Source organism: Oncorhynchus mykiss, chromosome 27 (genome assembly GCF_057628025.1).
Source record: "Oncorhynchus mykiss isolate SJ-2025 chromosome 27, ASM5762802v1, whole genome shotgun sequence".
Lineage (NCBI taxonomy): Eukaryota > Metazoa > Chordata > Actinopteri > Salmoniformes > Salmonidae > Oncorhynchus > Oncorhynchus mykiss.
In genome coordinates, this window is record NC_143048.1 from 40,852,913 (window position 1) to 40,877,986 (window position 25,074).

Below are 25,074 nucleotides of genomic sequence, written 5' to 3' on the forward strand. Positions count from 1 at the left end.
TCTTTTTCTTGTTACCAAATAAACATAGAGGCAGGTGGATGTATTTCTCTATACATTGTACAATTAGTGTTAACGGATAGGGGTCAAAGGTCAAGTGGATATTTGTGATTTAGATCAACAGTCCGGGGTTCAAACTAAGATGATCAGAGAAACTATGAAAGGACTTTGTGATTTACTGGCAATGCTTAGCCAGTAACGTAGACAAGCAACGTAGACAAGCAAACAGAAGAATGAAAATGTTTGTTTTTTTTAGTTTTTTTTACTATTATTGGCATCAATGATAGTGTAGGTTTCTCCTGCAGTAATGACAATTACTTTCATAGAGCGTTCAACTCCACCCATAACGATCATCATATCTACAATAAATAAACAGAAGATTGGAAAGCAGGTCCTACTAAAACATACATTGAGAGGAATTTGCTGTAAAAAAAAATAAAATAAAAAAAAAACTGTAAATACAACTCTGTTAAAAACAAAAATGTAAAAGCCTGACACTCAAATAGACAAACGTTCAATCTGAGCACAAACACATAGCATACAGTAACATGACCTTCTCATGTCTGTCTGATGTCACTGGATGGACAGACAGACTGACAGACAGACTTATAGATTGTATTCCCAGTTCCAGTACAATAATTATGTTCAGAAGTTCATCAGTTTGAGTCCAACACAGAAGGGAATGACAAGTGGGTGACTTAGAGAGACACAATAGAGAGAGATCTGATTGGCTCCCAGTGATGGGGAAAGGCACTCTCATTGGTCAATGTCTCTATTCATCTCACATCTCCCTTCGATTGGGCCGCTTGTCCTGTCCAACCCCCACCTCTTCCTCGTAGTTCTCTTCCTCGTTGAGCTCTTCTTCCTTTCTGTGTTCTCCCTCTTTTCCTGCTGGGACCTCCTGGTCTTTCACCTCCTCCTGCAGCAGAACACACACATTCACCAGGTGGGTAAGACCATAGACAGGATGTGGAGTGGAGCAATGTTCTAGACTAGAGCAGCCTGATACATATACATAACTCTAGGACCTGCCACCGACCTAACACTCTAGAGCAGCCTGATACATAACTCTAGGACCTGCCACTGACCTAACACTCTAGAGCAGCCTGATACATAACTCTAGGACCTGCCACCGACCTAACACTCTAGAGCAGCCTGATACATAACTCTAGGACCTGCCACCGACCTAACACTCTAGAGCAGCCTGATACATAACTCTAGGACCTGCCACCGACCTAACACTCTAGAGCAGCCTGATGCATAACTCTAGGACCTGCCACTGACCTAACACTCTAGAGCAGCCTGATACATATACATAACTCTAGGACTTGCCACCGACCTAACACTCTAGAGCAGCCTGATACATAACTCTAGGACCTGCCACCGACCTAACACTCTAGAGCAGCCTGATACATAACTCTAGGACCTGCCACCGACCTAACACTCTAGAGCAGCCTGATACATAACTCTAGGACCTGCCACTGACCTAACACTCTAGAGCAGCCTGATACATAACTCTAGGACCTGCCACCGACCTAACACTCTAGAGCAGCCTGATACATAACTCTAGGACCTGCCACCGACCTAACACTCTAGAGCAGCCTGATACATATACATAACTCTAGGACCTGCCACTGACCTAACACTCTAGAGCAGCAAGGTGAGAACCAGGAAAACAGGCGGATCATTCTAGAACATTGTGGTGGAACGGTGACAGACTGACCATGCTGGAGCAGTGTCAGATCATTCACACACATGGGGGGGTAACTAGACATGGGGCATGTGCACACACCCAACCAACACACGACTATGCTGAGAGAGTCTGAAGGTTTATCCACAGTTCCCTGCTCTGGGACTATGCTGAGAGAGTGAAGGTTTATCCACAGGTCCCTGCTCTGGGACTATGCTGAGAGAGTGAAGGTTTATCTACAGGTCTCTGCTCTGGGACTATGCTGAGAGAGTGAAGGTTTATCTACAGGTTCCTGCTCTGGGACAAACCCACAGCTGTTTTCTCACTCAAGGTTCCACGTACAATATTCCATAGTGTTCCTAGACTCACGTGTTCTCCTTTCTCCTCGTTGTATGGCTCCTCCTCCGTCTTCTGCCCCCCGGCCAAATCCTCCTGCACCTAACAGGGTTAACCACCATCAGACCATGTCTTCTTCCTCCCCCTGTTTGAACCTCTGTGTGTGTGTGTGTGTGTGTGTGTGTGTGTGTGTGTGTGTGTGTGTGTGTGGGTGTGTGTGTGTACCTCGTCCTCCTCCGGATACTGGTCATCTAGGTTGTCTTCCTGCTGATCGGGGTTTACCGCCATCTGCAAACACAGAAACCATGACAACTGTTACCATGGCAAAGTCACCGGAACAACTTTTACCTGTTGCTTGTATCAGAGCCTAAGTTTGTCATCCTGGTATATCTCTGACTACTTCTGTTGTCTCCTTACTTCCTTTCCCTCTCTTCTCTCCTCCCTCCCTCCTTCTCTCACCACCAGTTCCTCATCTATGGCTGGGTGATTGGGGTTGAGATGTATGTCTGCCTCCTCTTCCTCCCTGTGCTGAAGATGCTGCTCCTCTGCCACATCAAACTCATCCTCCCCCTGGTTATTAGGGTCATCCTCTGGGTCCACCTCCCCCTCTACTGCCCCCTGCAGGACGGGAGGGATGGAGAGCGACAGATTGTCAGTGTGTGTGAAACTGTGCATATCACAGTTCAGATTGGGGTGGGTTTCTCTGCTCTACTATCTATGAAAGCACACACACACGGAAAGAACACTAGGCCAATACCCAAGAGGCTGTGGCTAGGGTTGAGGCTGATGTTTGTGTCAGGCAGGGAGAGAGAGAGCGAGAGCGAGAGAGTAGGCAGGGAAAGAGAGAGTAGGGGTTGAGGCTGATGTTTGTGTCAGGCAGGGAAGGAGAGAGTAGGGGTTGAGGCTGATGTTTGTGTCAGGCAGGGAAAGAGAGAGTAGGGGTTGAGGCTGATGTTTGTGTCAGGCAGGGAAGGAGAGAGTAGGGGTTGAGGCTGATGTTTGTGTCAGGCAGGGAAAGAGAGAGTAGGGGTTGGGGCTGGGGCTGATGTTTGTGTCAGGCAGGGAAAGAGAGAGTAGGGGTTGAGGCTGATGTTTGTGTCAGGCAGGGAAAGAGAGAGTAGGGGTTGAGGCTGATGTTTGTGTCAGGCAGGGAAGGAGAGAGTAGGGGTTGAGGCTGATGTTTGTGTCAGGCAGGGAAGGAGAGAGTAGGGGTTGAGACTGATGTTTGTGTCAGGCAGGGAAGGAGAGAGTAGGGGTTGAGGCTGATGTTTGTGTCAGGCAGGGAAGGAGAGAGTAGGGGTTGAGGCTGATGTTTGTGTCAGGCAGGGAAGGAGAGCCCTCCAGTGCCAACAGATCCTCCATAATTCACTACATCACTAACTACGGCTTTAGGACTCCTTAGAAAGACATGTACCGAGTCAGAGTCAACTAATGTCAATTCAATCATTTAACTTTGAAGGAGTAGAACATGTTTGAACATGATAATATCAAGTTTGAATATGATTCATAAATATAATAAAAACATGTCAAATAATAAATAACAGAGTGAAAACGAAAGTTCAAACTTGGGTCAGATTCACCTCAGACCATGTGACAGTCATTGAAATCAGTGGTTGATAGAGACTAGACATTTAAATATCTGTCTGACCTGTCGCTGTGGTACTCGGTGGTCCTCTTCCTCTTGGTTCTCCTTCTCCAAGTGGGTGTCCCTCTCTGTACACACAGTAAACCAACAGTGAGTCAGGGTAAGTATGCCAATACAATCACAATTACTCAGTCAAAAATGCAGAGGATTTTTTTTTTTACAAAAAAAAAACAAAAACTAATTTTGTCTAAATGTCAATAGCAGTCTCCCTCTTTAAAAATGGTTCCAGAATCCAGACAGAACATTTTGTGACTTGATTATCTCACCTTCGTCATCATCAATATGAGGTTCTTCATCACCCTGGACGATGTCATTGTTTGTGTTCTCATAGTCACTCTTCTTCCTGAACAATATAACATAACATATTGTAACATTATTCCATATGGGGTCAAATTGTTTTCAGTAAGTAATTGATTAATTGTATTGAATTTAACTAAATACCTCTTTGTGATCTCTACATAACCTTTGACCTCTGCCCCTTGCCCTCTGACCTGAGTTGCTCCTCCTTCAGTAGCTGTTCCCGACGGGACTCCTCTTGATGCTGGTGCTGTTCCTCTCTCTCGTGCTGAGCTCGCAGACGCATCTCTCTCTCCCTCTGCACGCTCATTTTCTGGGCCTGCAGGGCCTCCTGGCGCAGCTGGAGCTCCCTCGACCTCTGGGCCTGCAGGGCCTCCTGGCGCAGCTGGATTTCCCTCGTCCTCTGGGCCCGCTCAGCCTCCAGGCGCTGCTGCTCGTAGGCAGACTTCACACGCTCCACGTGGGCCTCCTGCTGGAGGTGGGTCTCAGGGACGAGATGGATGTCACTTTGTGGATCCTGGGGAAACCAGACAGACAATGAGACAATGAGACAACATGCTGTTCTAAAGATATTGTATTAAGGAGTACATTGGTGTGAAGTACTTAAGTAAAAATACTTTAAAGTACAACTTAAGTCGTTTTTTGGGGGTATCTGCACATTACAATTAACATTTGACAACTTTTACTTAATTCTAAAAGAAAATGATGTACTTTTTCCTGCATACATTTTTCCTGACACCCAAAAGTACTCATTACATTTTGAATGCTTAGCAGGACAGAACATGGTCCACTTCACACACTTCCCTGGTCATCCCTACTGCCTCTGATCTGGTGGACTCACTAAGCACAAATGCTTCATTTGTAAATGATGTCAGTGTTGGAGTGTGCCCCTAGCTATCCGTACATTAAAAAATTGTGTTTACTGGTTTGCTTAATGTAGGTCATTAGAAATTATTCACACTTTTGCTTTTTATTTTTGATACTTAAGTACATTTCAGTAATTACATTTACTTTTGATATTTAAGTATATTCAAAACCAAACACTTTTAGACTTTTACTCAAGTTGTATTTTACTGGGTGACTTTCACTTGAGTCATTTTCTATGACGGTATCTTAAATGGGGGGTACTTTTCCCACCACTGAGCAGTACTAGCGTGGTTCTAAAGACTTTGTATCAAGCAGTTCTAAGTGTCTCTAACTAGTTCTTACCTGTTGTGGTTGGCGTCTCTGACGGTTCAGAGCGTTGTTGTCTGGCTGGTCGTGTTCTGCCTCCAACCCCTCGTCCTCCTGCGGTTGTTCAGATTCCTCCTCCAGCTTCTGAGGCTGCCCCGCCTGCTCCATCTCTTCTTCTGCCAGCTCTCTCCTCCTCTCCGCCTCCCCCTCCGCCAGCTCTCTCCTCTCTGCCTCCCCTAGCTCTCTACTCCTCTCTGCCTCCCCCTCAGTCTCTCCATATCCCTCTTTCTCCTTCTCTGCATGGTGGGACCCGGCAGGCTGAGACTGGAACTCTGGCTCGCCCACCACCTCCTCCTGTATATGCAACTGGTTGGTAAAATAACAGAGTGGGTTAGAGAGGATGAGAGAGTGTGTGTGTGTGTGTGTGTGTGTGTGTGTGTGTGTGTGTGTGTGTGTGTGTGAGAGACAATGTGTCACAAAATAACATTGAAGGATGTGGCAAAAAAGAGCAGCCTCCTCTACCCTAGACTGTGTGTCCCCATGGTCTTCCTCGTGGGTGTGTGCTTCTATGTGGGGCTCAGCCAATAAGGCAGCTGGATGTGGTAGGGGTGGGCCCTGTTCATGGGCCTTGGCCAATAGAGCAGCAGGCTGGGCCTGTTGGTGGGCGGGGTTTTGACCATGTCGAAGGCTTGGCATTTTGATCAGGGTCTCTTTGAGATGCTTAAATTCATCTACCTGGACCTGAGGAAAGACCATCAGACAACCTTAAGTCAACTATTAAATAACCATAAGGAAACAGTGAGGTCAGGACATGCAAACAACATTAAGTCAGATTTATTGAAGGGCACTTGCATGAGCAAAGGTTAGCTGAAGGTTAGAAGAGCGTTAGGAGGCAGCCTCCTCAGAACCAGGAAGACAGCATCAAGGAAGCCAGAAGATCAGGGGTCAGAGGTTGAGAAATGAGAGGTCCTCTTGCAAGGGGGACAGGCAGCAGACATGCAGAGGGACAGCCCACCTACAGAAGGCAAGACATCTGAGTGAAGGACCATTAGCCAGGCTACATCACCCCCCCCCCCCTTTCCTGATTTAAACGGTACAGTCCTTTCTCCCCCTTGTCCAGCAAATGGACTGGACCAGTTAAATAACCCATTTATCAAACATTGCTTTTCTGACAGAAAGCTGTAGAATTATTACATTCTTTCCCTCTCACTCTCTTTCTCTCGCTCCAAATCGACCCATTATATTTTCCCGCTTGATTAGCTTAAAAGAACGCTTTTGATGTGCCGCTCAAGCTCAGACACCCCTTGGTGAACCAACCCACCCGATGCCCGTCCTCCCGCTGCCCAGACCCACACAGGCCCACACAGACCCATCAAGAGTCACGCCCTCCTGTCTTTCACCAGGATCGTCTCTAGATATCATGTTAGAAACCAGGATAATCTCTAGATATCATGTTAGAAACCAGGATAGTCTCTAGATATCATGTTAGAAACCAGGATCGTCCCTAGATATCATGTTAGAAACCAACCAGGATCGTCCCTAGATATCATGTTAGAAACCAACCAGGATCGTCCCTAGATATCATGTTAGACACCAACCAGGATCGTCCCTAGATATCATGTTAGACACCAACCAGGATCGTCCCTAGATATCATGCTAGAAACCAACCAGGATCGTCCCTAGATATCATGTTAGAAACCAACCAGGATCGTCCCTAGATATCATGTTAGAAACCAACCAGGATCGTCCCTAGATATCATGCTAGAAACCAACCAGGATCGTCCCTAGATATCATGTTAGACACCAACCAGGATCGTCCCTAGATATCATGTTAGAAACCAACCAGGATCGTCCCCAGATATCATGTTAGAAACCAACCAGGATCGTCCCCAGATATCATGTTAGAAACCAGGATAGTCCCTAGATATCATGTTAGAAACCAGGATAGTCCCTAGATATCATGCTAGAAACCAACCAGGATCGTCCCTAGATATCATGTTAGAAACCAACCAGGATCGTCCCTAGATATCATGTTAGAAACCAACCAGGATCGTCCCCAGATATCATGTTAGAAACCAACCAGGATCGTCCCCATATATCATGTTAGAAACCAACCAGGATTGTCCCCATATATCATGTTAGAAACCAACCAGGATCCTCCCTAGATATCATGTTAGAAACCAACCAGGATCCTCCCTAGATATCATGTTAGAAACCAACCAGGATCGTCCCTAGATATCATGTTAGAAACCAACCAGGATCGTCCCCAGATATCATGTTAGAAACCAGGATCGTCCCTAGATATCATGTTAGAAACCAACCAGGATCGTCCCCAGATATCATGTTAGAAACCAACCAGGATCGTCCCTAGATATCATGTTAGAAACCAACCAGGATCGTCCCCAGATATCATGTTAGAAACCAACCAGGATCGTCCCCAGATATCATGTTAGAAACCAACCAGGATCGTCCCCAGATATCATGTTAGAAACCAACCAGGATCGTCCCCAGATATCATGTTAGAAACCAGGATAGTCCCCAGATATCATGTTAGAAACCAGGATAGTCCCTAGATATCATGTTAGAAACCAGGATAGTCCCCAGATATCATGTAAGAAACCAGGATAGTCCCCAGATATCATGTTAGAAACCAGGATAGTCCCTAGATATCATGTTAGAAACCAGGATAGTCCCCAGATATGTTAGAAAGAACCATCATATCCCCACACAGTAGTGTGCACCTACCTGAGCTGCGGCCAGCGCACTCTTGTGGTCCTCTAGTGTCAGTGCAAGCTGATCATGGGCAGCCTTCAAGTCCTTATGTACTATCTGTAATAATAATAAAATATAATACATAACATGGTCATGGATCCTCCTAGCTATCCAATGGCCTTAAGAGAACTTCTTCCATATTTTATATCTATGTTTTTTTTACATAAACAATTCGAGGTTGACCAAGCTCTGTGGTTACCAGTAGGGCTGAATAACAAGTACTTTTTGAGGTCGGTTTGGTTTAGGTTCGATTAAAAAAATAATCTGGGTTTTTGATTATTTTTTTAAACATTAAATGCATTTTTAAATGAACGAAATAACAATAATTTTTCCAAAGCCAAAAATAGTGAACATTCAATTACCAAAACATTAAAAATATTCCATTGTCTCTGTCAGGTCCACATTTGGTAGACATTGCCATGACTGTCCTGTGAGGATCCAAATTGGTCAGATCAGGTTTGCAATGAATAACTTCAACCAGACCCCCAGAACTAGGGGGGGGGATAAACAACTCACTGCCTGTTGTAAATCAAGGACAGAACAATCAGCTCTCCGTCTCCAATGTTCACCAGAGGAATTAATTGTTTTCACGCTGAAACTCAAACACATTCGAAAGCGAATACTGGAACAATATTTGTAACATAGAAGGTGGGGAATGGTCAGAGCCAATCTATAGGACACTAATGTCATTTTGTGATGTCATTAAAAATGTTATACAGGAAATACTGTAACTTGGAAAGTATACGCACTACATGTATGAAGTGTCCATCCTATGCGTTGTGCATGCTATATGAAAAATGATGAGTGTTTTTGTTAAGAGAGGGATGTGATTTTAGGAGCCATAAGAGAGAATTGTTTTAACAAACTTTGCACAGTGACAAGTCACGCCGAGTGAGGTCAGAGAACGTCTCGCCTGACGGAACCGCCCTTTCGAACAAACTGTATGAAATGCTGGGTTTAGAATTAACACATCATACCAGAGAGACGTAGAGCTGCAGCTGCACGTTTAAAGTGGTTTGAACTGTGAATCTCAACACAAGGTAGAGACGATAAACTTAGCTCGCGGACAATCACTGGTACGGTTGATTAGCTGTCCTCAGTAAAATATCTAGATAAGCGAATTTAAGTGGGACCATTCTACTACACTGCTCAAACCATCGTACTACGCTACTCTCATCACCCCACTGGGAACCATCGACACGGCTGGCTATCTTCAAAGAAGCATCTTCAGGAGCGAACGGAAGGAAAATCAACTCTGTAGTTCTATTCAGGACGACGCGACAAGTCACCGGATAACGGACGACTACAGAGGACAACAATAGAAGACTTGTTGTAACCATTTTTGGAGAATCAGAGCCTTACAAGCATGCGGCGAAAAGGCCCAAACCCTTTTCCAAGGCGGCCCGTCGACAGAGAGAAACCAATACATTCATGATTTCTTACTCCAAGCAGGAGGCAGTTTGTGTGCAAAGTACAGGAGTACTATAAGTGAGAGTAGTTTCTAAATGTACCAACGTTAAGTGTCTTTGTCCCTCTCTCCCTCTCCATGTCTTTTGTAACAAGCAGCTATATTGTCGTCAGTCCACTAGGGACCTGTTTTAACGTGTTAAGTGTGTGTTTTTCCTGTGTTACCATTTAATTAGCTAGTAAATAAATAATTAAACCAATTTGTGTAGTACTGAATCATAAGGTTTTTGCAGATGCAAAGAAGTTACAACGGTTCAGAATGATGATCTGATCCGAGATAATAATTAAGAAGGAGTGTTATTAGATGTGATAGGTACATATCTTTAAGAGTTTCATTTGGGAGATCGTAACTCTAATGAACCGCTCTAGTGGTGCCCCAAATCCTAGTAGGTTAATTGTTACATGATCCATTGAAATCAGCTAACAATTAAACATATTTAGATGATTAGATAAATAACCGTCTTCAGATTAATGTCAAGTCACGACAACATCAATAGTTGTGTATCAGTTGCGTTTATTACTTAGTTTTTATTTTGATGACTATTATTTCTCAGCCAGCCAGCCAGCCAGCATCCCTCTTCTCGCCATACTTTAGTTATCCTATTTAGCTTGCCTGCCTAAGAATGCTGCAGAGTTATCTGACAAAATCATTTGACTAGTTATTCAAAATAGAGAAGGCATACTTTTGCGAACTGTCTATGTCCGTCGTTGTGTGCGGTCTTCGTGTATCTAACATAGTAGGCATAAAAGTGTATCCGTCCTGACATCTGTATGTAATTATGAAATGCTCATGTCTCCCCGCTCTAACAATGGGAGTCGTTGTCCCAAAAGGTGAGAAGGCAGGAAACAAGCTTAGGTCCAAAATAAGTCAAACGCCTTGGGATTATTTTGGACAAACTGTCGAGTGAAACCTCTCGCTTCGCCTCTTCCTCTCTGACCTCTCTGACCGGTGTCACGAGCAGGAAAAAAAACTGCCGCTATCGATTATGGTTGTTGTTGTTGTTGTTAATTACGACTTTTCTGCGCTGAACTAGGTTGAATATTTGTTTCATGAAACCTTCAACTCCCTTCAGCCCAGCGTCCCATAGTTCTAAAGTTGAATTCTCTCGTGAATGATTTGATTTCTCTCCAGAGAAACGGCACATTTGACCCCAAGAAATTATACATGTAATTCAAGTAATTGAACCGACGTCGGTCAATTTCTTGTTTAGTAACCGCCCACCCCCCAAAAAAACATGAAATTTGGGTTAATCGCTCAGCACTAATTCCCAGTACTCACCCGTGCATCCTGCAATTGGACATGGATGTCCTGGTGAGCTTTCCTCAGCTGCCTATTCTCCTCTCGCAGATTATACACATTCTCTACAGTAATAACACAAACACATAGACACCATGTACCATACTTATTACAAATCTTATTATACCATTGTATCAACTCCAAAACCGCTTAAAGTCAGGAGAGGGAGACAAAGGCATGCTAGTATTTACTCATGTCCTTGTGTGTGTGTGTGTGTCTGTACCTTTGAGTTTGGAGGCTTCCATCTCTTTGGTCTGCTGTAGTTTGTCGAAGCGGTCCTTGTGTTCGTCCAAGGCCTTGCCGTGGTCCTCTCCCTGAATCTGATGCTGCTCCTGCAGCTCATAGTGCTGCTTCTTCAGGTCCTCAAGCTGCTTCTAAAACAACAAGGACAGAGGATGGGTCAGTTTGTGTGTGTGTGTGTGTGTGTGTGTGTGCGTGCGTGCGCGCGTCTACTGACCTTCAGCATCTGGTGCTGCCCATGTAATGAGTTCAACCTGCTGCTGGAGTCCTGCTGTTTAACAAATGACAAACATTTACAATCCCTGTCTCCACTCCTCCTTTAATATCAACAACATTTACAATCCCTGTCTCCACTCCTCCTTTAATATCAACAACATTTACAATCCCTGTCTCCACTCCTCCTATAATATCAACATTTACAAACCCTGTCTCCACTCCTCCTTTAATATCAACAACATTTACAATCCCTGTCTCCACTCCTCCTTTAATATCAACAACATTTACAAACCCTGTCTCCACTCCTCCTATAATATCAACAACATTTACAAACCCTGTCTCCACTCCTCCTATAATATCAACATTTACAATCCCTGTCTCCACTCCTCCTTTAATATCAACAACATTTACAATCCCTGTCTCCACTCCTCCTTTAATATCAACATTTACAATCCCTGTCTCCACTCCTCCTTTAATATCAACAACATTTACAATCCCTGTCTCCACTCCTCCTTTAATATCAACAACATTTACAATCCCTGTCTCCACTCCTCCTTTAATATCAACAACATTTACAATCCCTGTCTCCACTCCTCCTTTAATATCAACATTTACAATCCCTGTCTCCACTCCTCCTTTAATATCAACAACATTTACAATCCCCGTCTCCACTCCTCCTTTAATATCAACAACATTTACAATCCCTGTCTCCACTCCTCCTTTAATATCAACATTTACAATTCCCGTCTCCACTCCTCCTTTAATATCAACATTTACAATCCGTCTCCACTCCTCCTTTAATATCAACATTTACAATCCCTGTCTCCACTCCTCCTATAATATCAACATTTACAATCCCTGTCTCCACTCCTCCTATAATATCAACATTTACAATCCCTGTCTCCACTCCTCCTTTAATATCAACATTTACAATCCCTGTCTCCACTCCTTTAATATCAACAACATTTACAATCCCTGTCTCCACTCCTCCTTTAATATCAACATTTACAATCCCTGTCTCCACTCCTATAATATCAACATTTACAATCCCTGTCTCCACTCCTCCTTTAATATCAACATTTACAATCCCTGTCTCCACTCATTTAATATCAACAACATTTACAATCCCTGTCTCCAGTCCTCCTATAATATCAACATTTACAATCCCTGTCTCCACTCCTCCTTTAATATCAACAACATTTACAATCCCTGTCTCCACTCCTCCTATAATATCAACATTTACAATCCCTGTCTCCACTCCTCCTTTAATATCAACAACATTTACAATCCCTGTCTCCAGTCCTCCTATAATATCGACATTTACAATCCCCGTCTCCACTCCTCCTTTAATATCAACAACATTTACAATCCCTGTCTCCACTCCTCCTTTAATATCAACAACATTTACAATCCCTGTCTCCACTCCTCCTTTAATATCAACAACATTTACAATCCCCGTCTCCACTCCTCCTTTAATATCAACAACATTTACAATCCCTGTCTCCACTCCTCCTTTAATATCAACAACATTTACAATCCCCGTCTCCACTCCTCCTTTAATATCAACATTTACAATCCCCGTCTCCACTCCTCCTATAATATCAACAACATTTACAATCCGTCTCCACTCCTCCTTTAATATCAACAACATTTACAATCCCTGTCTCCACTCCTCCTTTAATATCAACAACATTTACAATCCCTGTCTCCACTCCTCCTATAATATCAACATTTACAATCCCTGTCTCCACTCCTCCTTTAATATCAACATTTACAATCCCCGTCTCCACTCCTCCTTTAATATCAACATTTACAATCCGTCTCCACTCCTCCTTTAATATCAACATTTACAATCCCTGTCTCCACTCCTATAATATCAACATTTACAATCCCTGTCTCCACTCCTCCTTTAATATCAACATTTACAATCCCTGTCTCCACTCATTTAATATCAACAACATTTACAATCCCTGTCTCCAGTCCTCCTATAATATCAACATTTACAATCCCTGTCTCCACTCCTCCTTTAATATCAACAACATTTACAATCCCTGTCTCCACTCCTCCTATAATATCAACATTTACAATCCGTCTCCACTCCTCCTTTAATATCAACAACATTTACAATCCCTGTCTCCAGTCCTCCTATAATATCAACATTTACAATCCCCGTCTCCACTCCTCCTTTAATATCAACAACATTTACAATCCCTGTCTCCACTCCTCCTTTAATATCAACAACATTTACAATCCCTGTCTCCACTCCTCCTTTAATATCAACAACATTTACAATCCCCGTCTCCACTCCTCCTTTAATATCAACAACATTTACAATCCCTGTCTCCACTCCTCCTTTAATATCAACAACATTTACAATCCCCGTCTCCACTCCTCCTTTAATATCAACATTTACAATCCCCGTCTCCACTCCTCCTATAATATCAACAACATTTACAATCCGTCTCCACTCCTCCTTTAATATCAACAACATTTACAATCCCTGTCTCCACTCCTCCTATAATATCAACATTTACAATCCCTGTCTCCACTCCTCCTTTAATATCAACATTTACAATCCGTCTCCACTCCTCCTTTAATATCAACATTTACAATCCCTGTCTCCACTCCTATAATATCAACATTTACAATCCCTGTCTCCACTCCTCCTTTAATATCAACATTTACAATCCCTGTCTCCACTCCTCATTTAATATCAACAACATTTACAATCCCTGTCTCCAGTCCTCCTATAATATCAACATTTACAATCCCTGTCTCCACTCCTCCTTTAATATCAACAACATTTACAATCCCTGTCTCCACTCCTCCTATAATATCAACATTTACAATCCTTGTCTCCACTCCTCCTTTAATATCAACAACATTTACAATCCCTGTCTCCACTCCTCCTTTAATATCAACAACATTTACAATCCCCGTCTCCACTCCTCCTTTAATATCAACAACATTTACAATCCCCGTCTCCACTCCTCCTTTAATATCAACATTTACAATCCCCGTCTCCACTCCTCCTATAATATCAACAACATTTACAATCCGTCTCCACTCCTCCTTTAATATCAACAACATTTACAATCCCTGTCTCCACTCCTCCTTTAATATCAACAACATTTACAATCCCTGTCTCCAGTCCTCCTTTAATATCAACATTTACAATCCCTGTCTCCAGTCCTCCTTTAATATCAACAACATTTACAATCCCCGTCTCCACTCCTCCTTTAATATCAACAACATTTACAATCCCCGTCTCCACTCCTCCTTTAATATCAACATTTACAATCCCCGTCTCCACTCCTCCTATAATATCAACAACATTTACAATCCGTCTCCACTCCTCCTTTAATATCAACAACATTTACAATCCCTGTCTCCACTCCTCCTTTAATATCAACAACATTTACAATCCCTGTCTCCAGTCCTCCTTTAATATCAACATTTACAATCCCTGTCTCCAGTCCTCCTTTAATATCAACAACATTTATAATCCCCGTCTCCACTCCTTTAATATCAACAACATTTACAATCCCCGTCTCCACTCCTCCTATAATATCAACAACATTTACAATCCCCGTCTCCACTCCTCCTATAATATCAACAACATTTACAATCCCCGTCTCCACTCCTCCTATAATATCAACAATATTTACAATGCCTGTCTCCACTCCTCCTATAATATTATGAATAACATCCCCCAACCAAATCAGAGGCATTTCAGCCCACAGCAGAAAGTGACATCAGTGCCGCTGACCTAATAAAACCATTGGAATACAACTGCTCCTCAGTCTGGAGAGATGTTGGCAGTCAGACAGAATCATTTAACAGTCCCACTAAACAGATGGGCACATTAATGCTGAATTTAACTGCATAACTTTCCATCTCGACTACTAGAGTTGGGGACTCAGGCCTACCTTCTCCTTGTTCAGTGACTGTTGGGCTTCAAGTTTAAACACCTGATAATCTGTTGGAGACAAAAGGGGAAGACATGATGGAATCAACATGGTTGTAAAGAGTGTAAAATTGAGAATTAAAGTACTTCATGTAGTAATGTATATTCTATTGGCTGCCGTTTTGTCTCCCTCACCCTCTTTGGCCTTCTTGTGCTCCAGACGTTCCTTCTGCAGAGACTTCTCTAGACGCGAGCGATGCTCATACACCACTGAGAAAGAGAGGGAAAGAGAGAGAAGGGAGGGAGAAAGAGAGGGAAAGAGAGAAGGGTGGGAGAAAGAGAGGGAAAGAGAGAGAAGGGAGGGAGAAAGAGAGAGAAGGGAGGGAGAAAGAGAGAGAAGGGAGGGAGAAAGAGAGAAGGGAGGGAGAAAGAGCGAGAAGGGAGGGAGAAAGAGCGAGAAGGGAGGGAGAAAGACAGGGAGAAAGAGAGAAGGGAGGGAGAAAGAGAGGGAGAAAGAGAGAGAAGGGAGGGAGAAAGAGAGAGAAGGGAGGGAGAAAGAGAGAAGGGAGGGAGAAAGAGCGAGAAGGGAGGGAGAAAGACAGGGAGAAAGAGAGAAGGGAGGGAGAAAGAGAGAGAAGGGAGGGAGAAAGAGAGAGAAGGGAGGGAGAAAGAGAGAAGGGAGGGAGAAAGAGCGAGAAGGGAGGGAGAAAGAGCGAGAAGGGAGGGAGAAAGACAGGGAGAAAGAGAGAAGGGAGGGAGAAAGAGAGGGAGAAAGAGAGAGAAGGGAGGGAGAAAGAGAGAGAAGGGAGGGAGAAAGAGAGAAGGGAGGGAGAAAGAGCGAGAAGGGAGGGAGAAAGAGCGAGAAGGGAGGGAGAAAGACAGGGAGAAAGAGAGAAGGGAGGGAGAAAGAGAGGGAGAAAGAGAGAGAAGGGAGGGAGAAAGAGAGAGAAGGGAGGGAGAAAGAGAGAGAAGGGAGGGAGAAAGAGAGAGAAGGGAGGGAGAAAGAGAGAGAAGGGAGGGAGAAAGAGAGAGAAGGGAGGGAGAAAGAGAGAGGGAAAGAGAGAAGGGAGGAGAAAGAGAGAGGGAAAGAGAGAAGGGAGGAGAAAGAGAGAGGGAAAGAGAGAAGGGAGGAAAAAGACAGGGGGAAACAGAAAACAGTGTTAATGTGCTAGGTTGTTCTCCCAGAGCCATCTGGAGTTGAAGCTAAACAGAAAGACGTCTATGATACAAACATTTAGATTTAAAAACACACAAAAATGGCTTAGAACAAGCAAACAGATCCTTTGCTGCGTCTGAATGAGTGAGCGTGTTCAGTATTGGTTCAGAATGTGTATTCTGGCATTGCCATTGTTGATTGAAGGTCAGGTGTGGAACTCCACAGTATGTCGTCACAGAGCTCTCTCACACACACACACTCAGCAAAAAAAAGAAACTGACCTTTTTCAGGACCCTGTCTTTAAAAGATAATTTGTAAAAATCCAAATAACTTCACAGATCTTCATTGTAAAAGGTTTAAAACGGTTTCCCATGCTTGTTCAATGAACCATAAACAACTGATGAACATGCACATGGAACGGTCGTTAAGACACTAACAGCTTACAGACGGTAGGCAATTAAGGTCACAGTTATGAAAACTTAGGACACTAAAGAGGCCTTTCTACTGACTCTGAAAAACACCAAAAGAAAGATGTCCAGGGTCCATGCTCATCTTCATGAATGTGCCTTAGGCATGCTGCGAGGAGGCATGAGGACTGCAGATGTGGCCAGGGCAATAAATTGCAATGTCCGTACTGTGAGACGCCTAACACAGTGCTACAGGGAGACAGGACGGACAGCTGATCGTCCTCGCAGTGGAAGACCACGTGTAACAACACCTACACAGAATCAGTACATCCGAACATCACACCTGCGGGACAGGTACAGGATGGCAACAACAACTACCCGAGTTACACCAGGAACGCACAATCCCTCCATCAGTGCTCAGACTGTCCTCAATAGGCTGAGAGGGGCTGGACTGAGGGCTTGTAGGCCTGTTGTAAGGCAGGTCCTCACCAGACATCACCGGCAACAACGTCGCCTATGATCACAAACCCACCATCGCTGGACCAGACAGGACTGGCAAGAAGTGCTCTTCACTGACGTGTCACGGAATTTGATGGTCGGATTCGCCTTTATCGTCAAGGGAATGAGCATTACACCAAGGCCTGTACTCTGGAGTAGAGGTCGACTGATTAATCGGAATGGCCGATTAATTAGCGCCGATTTCAAGTTTTCATAACAATCAGAAATTGGTCATTTTGGGCACCGATTATAATTAATAATTATATATATTTTTTTACACCTTTATTTAATCTTTATTTAACTTGGCGAGTCAGTTAAGAACACATTCTTATTTTCAATGACAGCCTAGAAACGGTGGGTTAACTGCCTTGTTCAGGAGCAGAACGACAGATTTTCACCTTGTCAGCTCGAGGGATCCAATCTTGCAACCTTACAGTTAACTAGTCCAACGCAATAACGACCTGCCTCTCGCTCGTTGCACTCCACAAGGAGACTGTTACACCTGTTACGCAAATGCAGTAAGCCAAGGTATGTTGCTAGCTAGCATTAAACTTATCTTATAAAAAACCATTTTCTTCATAATCACTAGTTAACACATGGTTGATGATATTACTAGATATTATCTAGCATGTCCTGCGTTGCATATAATCTGACTGAGCATACAAGTATCTGAGCGGTAGTAGTCAGAAGCAGGCGCGTAAACATTCATTCAAACAGTACTGTCGTGTGTTTTGCCAGCAGCTCTTCGTTGTGCGTCAAGCATTGCGCCGTTTATGACTTCAAGCCTATCAACTCCCGAGATGAGGCTGGTGTAACCAAAGTGAAATGGCTGGCTAGCTAGCGCGCACTACTCGCTCTGAGCCTTGGGGTGGTTGTTTCCCTTGCTTTCCATGGGTAACGTTGCTTCGATGTGGTGGCTGTTGTCGTTGTGTTGCTGGTTCGGAGCCCAGGGAGGAGAGGGACGGAAGCTATACTGTTACACTGGCAATACTAAAGTGCCTATAAGAACAGCCACCAATGGTCAACGGTTAATTAAATACAAATGGTATAGAGGGAAATAGTCCTATACAGGCCTAGAAGGCCAGCATCCCGGAGTCGCCTCTTCAATGTTGACGTTGAGACTGGTGCTTTGCGGGTACTATTTAATGAAGCTGCCAGTTGAGGACTTGTGAGGCATCTGTTTCTCAAACTAGACACCAATGTACCTGTCCTCTTGCTCAGTGCACCGGGGCCTCCCACTCTTTCTATTATGGTTAGGGCCAGTTTGCGCTGTTCTGAAGGGAGTAGTACACACATCTTCAGATTCTTGACAATTTCTCACATGGAATAGCCTTCATTTCTCAGAACAAGTATAGACTGACGAGTTTTAGAAGAAAGTCTTTGTTTCTGGCCATTTTGAGCCTGTAATCGAACCCACAAATGCTGATGCTCCAGATACTCAACTAGTCTAAAGGAGGCCAGTTTTTTTGCTTCTTTAAATCAGTACAACAGTTTTCAGCTGTGCTAACATAATTGCAAAAGGGTTTTCTAAGAATCAGTTAGCTAATCCAAGATTATCATTTTAAAAGGCTAACACAACATGCCATTGGAACACAGGAATGATGGTTGTTGATAATGGGCCTCTATACGCCTATGTAGATATTCCATAAAAAATCTGCCTGTCTTCTACGCCAATGTATTCCATTTTTTTTAAATCTGCTGTTTCCAGCTACAATAGTCATTTACAACATTAAAAATGTTTACACTGCATTTCTGATCAATTTAATGTTATTTTAATGGACAAAAAATTGCTTTTCTTTCAAAAACAAGGACATTTGTAAGTGACCCCAAACTTTTGAACGGTAGTGTGTGTATGTGTGTATATAAATATACATACAGTGGGGCAAACAAGTATTTAGTCAGCCACCAATTGTGCAAGTTCTCCCACTTAAAAAAGAGAGAGAGGCCTGTAATTTATCATAGGTACACTTCAACTATGACAGACAAAATGAGAAAAAAAAAATCCAGAAAATCACATTGTAGGATTTTTTATGAATTTATTTGCAAATCATGGTGGAAAATAAGTATTTGGTCACCTACAAGCAAGATTTCTGTCTCTCACAGACCTGTAACTTCTTTAAGAGGCTCCTCTGTCCTCAACTCGTTACCTGTATTAATGGCACCTGTTTGAACTTGTTATCAGTATAAAAGACACCTGCCAACAACCTCAAACAGTCACACTCCAAACTCCACTATGGCCAAGACCAAAGAGCTGTCAAAGGACACCAGAAACAAAATTGTAGACCTGCACCAGGCTGGGAAGACTGAATCTGCAATAGATAAGCAGCTTGGTTTGAAGAAATCCACTGTGGGAGCAATTATTAGGAAATGGAAGACATACAAGACCACTGAATCTCACTCGATCTGGGGCTCCACGCAAGATCTCCCCCCGTGGGGTCAAAATGATCACAAGAACGGTGATCAAAAATCCCAGAACCACACGGTGGGACCTAGTGAGTGACCTGCAGAGAGCTGGGACCAAAGTAACAAAGCCTACCATCAGTAACACACTATGCCGCCAGGGACTCAAATCCTGCAGTGCCAGACGTGTCCCCCCCGCTTAAGCCAGTACATGTCCAGGCCCGTCTGAAGTTTGCTAGAGAGCATTTGGAAGATCCAGAAGAAGATTGGGAGAATGTCATATGGTCAGATGAAACCAAAATATAACTTTTTGGTTAAAACTCAACTCGTCGTGTTTGGAGGACAAAGAATGCTGAGTTGCATCCAAAGAACACCATACCTACTGTGAAGCATGGGGGTGGAAACATCATGCTTTGGGGCTGTTTTTCTGCAAAGGGACCAGGACGACTGATCCGTGTAAAGGAAAGAATGAATGGGGCCATGTATCGTGAGATTTTGAGTGAAAATCTCCTTCCATCAGCAAGGGCATTGAAGATGCAACGTGGCTGGGTCTTTCAGCATGACAATGATCCCAAACACACCGCCCGGGCAACGAAGGAGTGGCTTTGTAATTAGAATTTCAAGGTCCTGGAGTGGCCTAGCCAGTCTCCAGATCTCAACCCCATAGAAAATCTTTGGAGGGAGTTGAAAGTCCGTGTTGCCCAGCAACATCCCCAAAACATCACTGCTCTAGAGGAGATCTGCATGGAGTAATGGGCCAAAATACCAGAAACAGTGTGTGAAAACCTTGTGAAGACTTACAGAAAACATTTGACCTCTGTCATTGCCAACAAAGGGTATATAACAAAGTATTGAGATAAACTTTTGTTATTGACCAAATAATTATTTTCCACCATAATTTGTAAATAAATTCATAAAAAATCCTACAATGTGATTTTCTGGAATTTTTTTTCTCATTTTGTCTGTCATAGTTGAAGTGTACCTATGATGAAAATTACAGGCCTCTCATCTTTTTAAGTGGGCGAACTTGCCCCATTGGTGGCTGACTAAATACTTTTTTGCCCCACTGTACACACACACACACACATATACATATATAGCAAGAGAGAGAGATAATTAACCAAAAATCTGAGCAAACTGGAATGCTATTTGGCCATAAACAATGTGTGGCAGAATACCTGGCCATTGTGTTTCCCCAGACTTTAAAGGGTTAGAGTGACACCATGAAAACCCAAGGAAAATATCCCTGTAATACCACCTGGAAAATCTGAGCAGCAGATTCAACTTTTCCTTACAGGTACTGACACATTTCAGTTGAATGCATTAAGTTGTACAACTGACTAGGTGTCCCCTTTCCTTATCAGAGCGCCTTTACTGTTATCAGAGTGCCTTTACAGTGGCTTGATTACAATAGGCAGCTTAACAAAGACCTATTATACATTCATTATACAACATCACAGGTTTACAGTGTGTACTTATTAAACAGAGCAACAGTGCTTCTAACTCCCTTTAATGCTAGGGTTAAATTCCACAACATACACTCTGGGTAGGCTACATCTCAATACGGACACTGGACACAAGGGGAGTGGAAGCAATATGGCAGCCTACCTGTACTTTCACCTGTCCTCTTCTCAGATTAGTGTGGGTGAAGGAAATGAAGAGAGGAAGAAAGGTTAGACTATTGAGAGATACCCATAGACTGGGACCATCCTTTACAAGAGACCAAAACAGAGACATGAGAGAGCAGTCTGAGCTTTACAGCTCCACTGTGTTCCTTTCTCAGTGATCTCTCTTCAGTTAGGCCACGCATCTCTGTCTGTCAAGCCAGTCAGTGTTCAATAGATTGAGGAGAAGTCAGGAGTCAAACTGTGAAGAAAAAACTCACACTACTGGGAGACAGAAGAGAGAGGTAGGTGAAAGAGGTAGGGAGAGTAGAGGCTGACAAAGGGGAAGAGGGGCTGACAAAGGGGAAGAGGGGCTGACAAAGGGGAAGGGAGGCTGACAAAGGGGAAGGGAGGCTGACAAAGGGGAAGGGAGGCTGACAAAGGGGAAGAGAGGCTGACAAAGGGGAAGAGAGGCTGACAAAGGGGAAGAGAGGCTGACAAAGGGGAAGAGAGGCTGACAAAGGGGAAGAGAGGCTGACAAAGGGGAAGAGAGGCTGACAAAGGGGAAGAGAGGCTGACAAAGGGGAAGAGAGGCTGACAAAGGGGAAGAGAGGCTGACAAAGGGGAAGAGAGGCTGACAAAGGGGAAGAGAGGCTGACAAAGGGGAAGAGAGGCTGACAAAGGGGAAGAGAGGCTGACAAAGGGGAAGAGAGGCTGACAAAGGGGAAGAGGGGCTGACAAAGGAGAAGAGGGGCTGACAAAGGGGAAGAGGGGCTGACAAAGGGGAAGAGGGGCTGACAAAGGGGAAGAGGGGCTGACAAAGGGGAAGAGGGGCTGACAAAGGGGAAGAGGGGCTGACAAAGGGGAAGAGGGGCTGACAAAGGGGAAGAGAGGCTGACAAAGGGGAAGGGGGGCTGACAAAGGGGAAGGGGGGGCAAGGCGGAGAGGGAGAGGCACTGAATCAAGTCTAGAACAACAGTGAGTCAAGTGTTCAAACCCAGAGAAAGCCATGTTGTTCAAGGAACAAATCAAGTGAAAGCCCTGTTGAACCAGGAAAAAACAACCGTTTCCCAGGTCTCAATCTCAGCAGCTTCAAGGCATGTCCATGTAAAAGGAGCCATGAGCACCAACATGGGAAGTTCATAGGATGATTTCAAATTGGGTGTCAAGTTAAAGCTAAGAGTTTATACTTTGGGGAAATTAAAGGCAAATTAAAGGCAAATATAAATGTTTCTAAAACGTTCCATCTTAAAAATGAGGCATAAAGGCTTTGATTTAATGGATAAACAGATGGGAAAGGGGTCTTCGACAACATCTACCAGAAAAAGTCTTAAAGGTTTCAGAAATACATTAAAAACACAATCATGTTGACATAAAGACCCCTGCCAACTAATATCAACATCATTTGTTTTGGATAAATTGTTTACCGTCTGTAAATCTAAGAAATATTGCCTCTTAATCCCGTTACCAAAAAACCCACTTATCTGGAAGGTATTTTAACATTTTTTCCCCCTTGCTTAACAGTGGGGCAGCAGGGTAGCCTAGTGGTTAGAGCGTTGGACTAGTAACTGGAAGGTTGCAAGTTCAAACCCCCGAGCTGATGTTCTGCCCCTGAACGTTCTGCCTTAGCTGACATGCCTAGTTAAATAAAAGTAAAAACAGAAGTAACAAGTAATGGTTTGTGATTTTAGTTTGTGATTTTACTGATATCAATTGTGTTTATTAATTAAATCTTGTAACTGAGTTACCAATCTTGTAAGTGAATTACTGCAACTGGATGGCTACAATGGGAAATCATAAGTCACAAAACAGTTGGGTGACCTGCTACTGTCCTCCATTCAGTACAGTGAGTACAGTACAGTACAGTCCAGTTGGTTCACCTGCTACTGTCCTCCCTTCAGTACAGCGAGTACAGTACAGTACAGTCCAGTTGGTTCACCTGCTACTGTCCTCCATTCAGTACAGTGAGTACAGTACAGTACAGTCCAGTTGGTTCACCTGCTACTGTCCTCCATTCAGTACAGTGAGTAGAGTAGAGTACAGTACAGTCCAGTTGGGTGACCTGCTACTGTCCTCCATTCAGTACAGTGAGTAGAGTAGAGTACAGTACAGTCCAGTTGGTTCACCTGCTACTGTCCTCCATTCAGTACAGTGAGTAGAGTACAGTACAGTCCAGTTGGTTCACCTGCTACTGTCCTCCCTTCAGTACAGTGAGTACAGTACAGTCCAGTCCAGTTGGTTCACTTGCTACTGTCCCCCCTTCAGTACAGTGAGTAGAGTACAGTACAGTCCAGTTGGTTCACCTGCTACTGTCCTCCATTCAGTACAGTGAGTAGAGTACAGTACAGTACAGTCCAGTTGGTTCACCTGCTACTGTCCTCCATTCAGTACAGTGAGTAGAGTACAATACAGTCCAGTTGGTTCACCTGCTACTGTCCTCCCTTCAGTACAGTGAGTAGAGTACAGTACAGTACAGTAGTCCAGTTGGTTCACCTGCTACTGTCCTCCATTCAGTACAGTGAGTAGAGTACAGTACAGTACAGTCCAGTTGGTTCACCTGCTACTGTCCTCCCTTCAGTACAGTGAGTACAGTACAGTACAGTACAGTCGGTTCACCTGCTACTGTCCTCCATTCAGTACAGTGAGTACAGTACAGTTGGTTCACCTGCTACTGTCCTCCATTCAGTACAGTGAGTACAGTACAGTTGGTTCACCTGCTACTGTCCTCCATTCAGTACAGTGAGTACAGTACAGTACAGTCCAGTTGGTTCACCTGCTACTGTCCTCCCTTCAGTACAGTGAGTAGAGTACAGTACAGTCCAGTTGGTTCACTTGATACTGTCCTCCCTTCAGTACAGTGAGTAGAGTACAGTACAGTACAGTCCAGTTGGTTCACTTGCTACTGTCCCCCCTTCAGTACAGTGAGTAGAGTACAATACAGTACAGTCCAGTCAGTTCACCTGCTACTGTCCTCCCTTCAGTACAGTGAGTAGAGTACAGTACAGTACAGTCCAGTTGGTTCACCTGCTACTGTCCTCCCTTCAGTACAGTGAGTAGAGTACAGTACAGTACAGCCCAGTTGGTTCACCTGCTACTGTCCTCCCTTCAGTACAGTGAGTAGAGTACAGTACAGTACAGTCCAGTTGGTTCACCTGCTACTGTCCTCCATTCAGTACAGTGAGTACAGTACAGTTGGTTCACCTGCTACTGTCCTCCATTCAGTACAGTGAGTACAGTACAGTACAGTACAGTCCAGTTGGTTCACCTGCTACTGTCCTCCCTTCAGTACAGTGAGTAGAGTACAGTACAGTCCAGTTGGTTCACTTGATACTGTCCTCCCTTCAGTACAGTGAGTAGAGTACAGTACAGTACAGTCCAGTTGGTTCACTTGCTACTGTCCCCCCTTCAGTACAGTGAGTAGAGTACAATACAGTACAGTCCAGTCAGTTCACCTGCTACTGTCCTCCATTCAGTACAGTGAGTAGAGTACAGTACAGTACAGTCCAGTTGGTTCACCTGCTACTGTCCTCCCTTCAGTACAGTGAGTAGAGTACAGTACAGTACAGCCCAGTTGGTTCACCTGCTACTGTCCTCCCTTCAGTACAGTGAGTAGAGTACAGTACAGTCCAGTTGGTTCACCTGCTACTGTCCTCCATTCAGTACAGTGAGTAGAGTACAATACAGTACAGTCCAGTTGGTTCACCTGCTACTGTCCTCCATTCAGTACAGTGAGTAGAGTACAATACAGTCCAGTTGGTTCACCTGCTACTGTCCTCCCTTCAGTACAGTGAGTAGAGTACAATACAGTCCAGTTGGTTCACTTGCTACTGTCCCCCCTTCAGTACAGTGAGTAGAGTACAGTACAGTTGGTTCACCTGCTACTGTCCTCCCTTCAGTACAGTGAGTACAGTACAGTCCAGTCCAGTTGGTTCACTTGCTACTGTCCCCCCTTCAGTACAGTGAGTAGAGTAC

At 44.0% G+C, this 25,074-nt stretch overlaps 1 protein-coding gene across 3 annotated transcripts in view; it reads right to left on the reverse strand.

Moving 5' to 3' along the window:
* Positions 1–239: 239 nt before the first annotated feature.
* Positions 240–25,074, reverse strand: part of LOC110508033 (Golgi integral membrane protein 4) — a 36,630-nt gene continuing 11,795 nt past the window's right edge. Inside the window, exons 2-16 of one of the 3 annotated variants that reach the window (XM_036964983.2) lie at positions 15,233–15,307; positions 15,060–15,109; positions 11,132–11,185; positions 10,898–11,048; positions 10,657–10,739; positions 7,884–7,967; positions 5,661–5,879; positions 5,175–5,504; positions 4,160–4,482; positions 3,935–4,011; positions 3,672–3,736; positions 2,483–2,641; positions 2,249–2,311; positions 2,057–2,125; positions 240–916 (exon numbers count right to left, since the gene is read on the reverse strand). In XM_036964983.2, the coding sequence (XP_036820878.1) occupies positions 779–916; positions 2,057–2,125; positions 2,249–2,311; positions 2,483–2,641; positions 3,672–3,736; positions 3,935–4,011; positions 4,160–4,482; positions 5,175–5,504; positions 5,661–5,879; positions 7,884–7,967; positions 10,657–10,739; positions 10,898–11,048; positions 11,132–11,185; positions 15,060–15,109; positions 15,233–15,307 (1,940 nt within the window). In that variant the 3' untranslated portion in view covers positions 240–778. Of the gene's footprint in view, positions 917–2,056; positions 2,126–2,248; positions 2,312–2,440; positions 2,642–3,671; positions 3,737–3,934; positions 4,012–4,159; positions 4,483–5,174; positions 5,505–5,660; positions 5,880–7,883; positions 7,968–10,656; positions 10,740–10,897; positions 11,049–11,131; positions 11,186–15,059; positions 15,110–15,232; positions 15,308–25,074 lie in introns of all 3 variants that reach the window. The other 2 variants (XM_036964982.2, XM_036964984.2) reach the window with 2 other exon arrangements.